The 3,298-nt window shown below is 53.6% G+C and overlaps 1 protein-coding gene across 1 annotated transcript; it reads right to left on the bottom strand.

The window, feature by feature from the left end:
• Positions 1-211: 211 nt before the first annotated feature.
• LOC125539136 (phenylalanine ammonia-lyase-like) lies at positions 212-2,868 on the bottom strand. The gene is made up of 2 exons (XM_048702504.1): positions 2,315-2,868; positions 212-2,206 (listed from the first exon to the last, which is right to left on the bottom strand). Exons 1-2 carry the CDS (start codon positions 2,707-2,709, stop codon positions 460-462), a joined length of 2,142 nt encoding a protein of 713 aa, XP_048558461.1. The 5' UTR covers positions 2,710-2,868; the 3' UTR covers positions 212-459.
• Positions 2,869-3,298: the final 430 nt, after the last annotated feature.

Genomic DNA, 3,298 nt, shown 5'->3' with positions numbered 1-3,298 from the left:
AGCCACTATAGACATACAACTGACTAGTGACTATGTAGGAACTATTTTAACTTTCTCGTTTGCGGTCTATGTCGATGCGTCGTTTCCACATACCATATAACAAGCCAACAATAGATTCTTTGCAATTAAGAAAGCACAATAGATTGTTTGCACTATTTGAAGTTGTCTCAAGAACCACTAGACCATTGATCTAAAAAAAGGGACAAGTAAATTTATCATGAATATTTATCACACATTGTACCCTTTTAACTTACATCACAGTGGTTCTACTGGCTACCTATCACTACCAAAGCATGCAATTGCAATTTTTGGCAACAATCTGGCAGCTCTGTAAGAACATTACAAAACATCGACTTCTAAAGAAATCCAATAAAAAACAGTATTATCACTTATCAGCTAAGAACATCTGAAGCCTTCTCGACTTTGAAGCACACTATCTTCTCTTCAAGTACTCGATCCTCAGCAGATAGGTAGGGGCTCACCGTTCCACCCCTTGAGACACTCAAGTAGTGCGTCAATGTGCTTGCCCTGGTTCATAGCAACGAACACCTTGTCCACCTCTTCACCGGGAGACCTAGTCTTCTCCCCGGTCAAGTACACAGTTCCAAGCTCCTTGCGCACGAACCGGTAGAGAGGGTATGATCGACATTCAGCGATACGGTTTTGTTGTGTAGCAGTACCATTCTCCACGGCACTTCGGGCAGCCTCGACCTCCTTTGGAAGCACTGCACGGAGCTCCTGTTCAAATATGGCAAGTTTAGCAAACACTGATGTCTCCACATCACGCTCAGCCTCACCATTGGCCAAGGCATGCTCCACAAGAACTGCACGCATCTTCTGCATCAGTGGATAGTTGGCGCTGCAGGGGTCATCTGCGTAAGCAAACACCGCCTCACGGTCGATTGTGAGCAGCAAGTCCTTCTCACAGAAGCGCGCATTGTGGAGATGACCATTGTTGTTGGTGCTCAGTGTCTTCCTAGCCACAGTCTTCACACAACTCTTCACGGCGTTCTTGACATTCTCCTCAAGGTGGCGGAGGTCAATAGCCTGGCACAACGCGACCAAGAATGTCGAGGACATGAGCTTCAATATGTCAATGGCCTCGGCAGTCTTCCTTGAGGAGATGAGGCCAAGAGAGTTGACATCTTGGTTGTGCTGCTCTGCGCTCTGGACATGGTTGGTCACAGGGTTGCCCAAGAACTGGAGCTCGGAGCAGTACGAGGCCATGGCAATTTCGGCACCCTTGAAGCCATAGTCCAAGCTTGGGTTGCGCCCACCGGAGAGGTTGGAAGGAAGACCGTTGTTGTAGAAGTCGTTCACCAACTCCGAGAATTGGGCAAACATAAGCTTGCCAATCGCAGCAATGGCAAGCCTGGTATTGTCCATCGACACACCGATTGGTGTACCCTGGAAGTTTCCACCATGGATAGCCTTGCCACGGGAGACGTCGATGAGTGGGTTGTCGTTGACGGAGTTGATCTCTCGCTCAATCGACTTGGTGGCAGCACGGATGACCTCAATCTGAGGACCAAGCCACTGCGGTGACGTACGGAGTGCATACCTATCTTGCTTTGGCTTCATCAATGGGTCGAGCTCGCCGAGCTTCTTAGCAAGCATCATGTAGGAGCTGCCTTCGAGTATGTGCTCCATGATGGCGGCAGCCTCGATCTGCCCAGGGTGGTGCTTCAACTTATGGGTCAAGTGGTCGGTGTACTCTGGCTTGCCGTTCATAACCTCACAGAAGACAGCTGACAGGACCTCGGCGAGAAGACTAAGGATGTTAGCCTCGAAAAGGACCATGGATGCAAGCCCCGAGCCCACTGCCGTGCCGTTCACCATAGCAAGGCCTTCCTTGGGCTGCAGCTCGAAGAAGCCATGCTGGATGCCAGCAATCTTAAATGCCTCCGCCGCGTTAACCTTGGTGCCATCCGGAGCCGTGGCCATGGAGTTTGGGCGGCCGGTTACCAGTCCCGCAATATAGGAAAGCGGGACGAGGTCACCAGACGCGGTGATGGTGCCCCTAAGCGGTAGGCATGGTGTCACGTTGGCGTTGAGGAGCGTGGCGATCGTCTCGAGGATCTCGAAGCGGATGCCGGAATATCCCTGAAGCAGGGTGTTGACACGCACGAGCATGGCTGCCCTCGTCGCCGCAGCAGGCAGAACGTGGCCGTCGTTGCCATTGCCGAAGGCTCCAGCGTTAAGAAATCTGAACAGACAAGCAACACACGAAAAAATAAGACTTCCATAACTCACAGACAGAGATGATCAACAATTCAACATGTGAAATATAACTTGTTCGCGGTTTAATTCGTACCTAATGAGCTCCCTCTGGAGAGCGCCGCCCTCCTTGGTCCTCCGGTGAGAGGTGGCGCCGAAGCCGGTGGTGACACCGTAGCTGTCGGTGCCGTTCATCATGCTGTTCATGACCCAGTCGCTGCTCTCCTTGACGCGGCCGCGGGCGGACTCGTCGAGCTCCACCCTGGTGTCGCTGCCGGCAGCCACCGCGGCGACCATGGCAATGGTCAGGCTGGCGCCCTCCATGGTCACCACCGGCTTACGGTACTCCTCGACCATCCGCTTCACTGCATCCAAATGGCTACCGGACAGCTCCTCCGCCGCCTTCCCCCAGTTGAGCGGGTCGGCCCGCGCCGGCTGTGCCACGCACAGGCCATCGCCGTTGGCGGCAACGTGCCCGTTCTCGCACTCCATCGAGATATGCAAAGAAGTGCTAAAGCAAGCTAGTAAGCTAGAAGCCGGGCGGGTGTGTGCGTATCTGGATGAACTCTGGGAGTGGTGATGGATTGATCGGTGGCGCTGAAGAGGAGCTCAAACTGCAGAAGAAGGCGAGGCTCTTCTTGGAGATGAACGGAGGGAGAAGACGGGTTAAATAGGGAGCGCAGCTGGGCAGGGTCAGGGTGGGTGTGGGGGTTGGGTTGGTGTGGAGTGTGGAGCTGGATGGCCGGGTTGACCGCTGGATTGGTGGGTGCACCAGTGGCCGCTGGAGCGCACGGACCGGGTGGTGACTACGTACAGGCGCTCGGTGGCGGCATCGTGGCAGCTGCGCTTGGCCGGGGTGCGCAAGATGGTTGGTGCAGGGAAGAGAGGCAGAGCACGTCAGGTGTTCGGCCGTTTGTGCAGGCACATGGCAATTTCTCCTTTTTTTTTGGGCTTCCCTTTCTCCTTTCCGGAGGAGTGGAATTCATGTATCATTATAGCAATTCAACAGAGTGTTTGCCCATGTCGGCGCTCACCTCCAATTTACTGTGCACTCACATGCTCAAGCGTTCAGTGTTAATCA

The sequence above is a fragment of the Triticum urartu genome, chromosome 2, assembly GCF_003073215.2.
Source record: "Triticum urartu cultivar G1812 chromosome 2, Tu2.1, whole genome shotgun sequence".
Classification (NCBI taxonomy): domain Eukaryota; kingdom Viridiplantae; phylum Streptophyta; class Magnoliopsida; order Poales; family Poaceae; genus Triticum; species Triticum urartu.
This window is presented reverse-complemented; position numbering and strand designations above follow the sequence as displayed.

What these genes read in the sequence shown, in the direction of transcription:
- LOC125539136 (XM_048702504.1), bottom strand. Translation starts at nt 2,709, where the DNA reads ATGGAGTGCGAGAACGGGCACGTTGCCGCCAACGGCGATGGCCTGTGC. An exon ending in CTCCAGAGGGAGCTCATTAG is followed by an intron (nt 2,207 to 2,314) that starts GTACGAATTAAA and finishes TTGTCTGTTCAG; the next exon opens with ATTTCTTAACGCTGGAGCCT.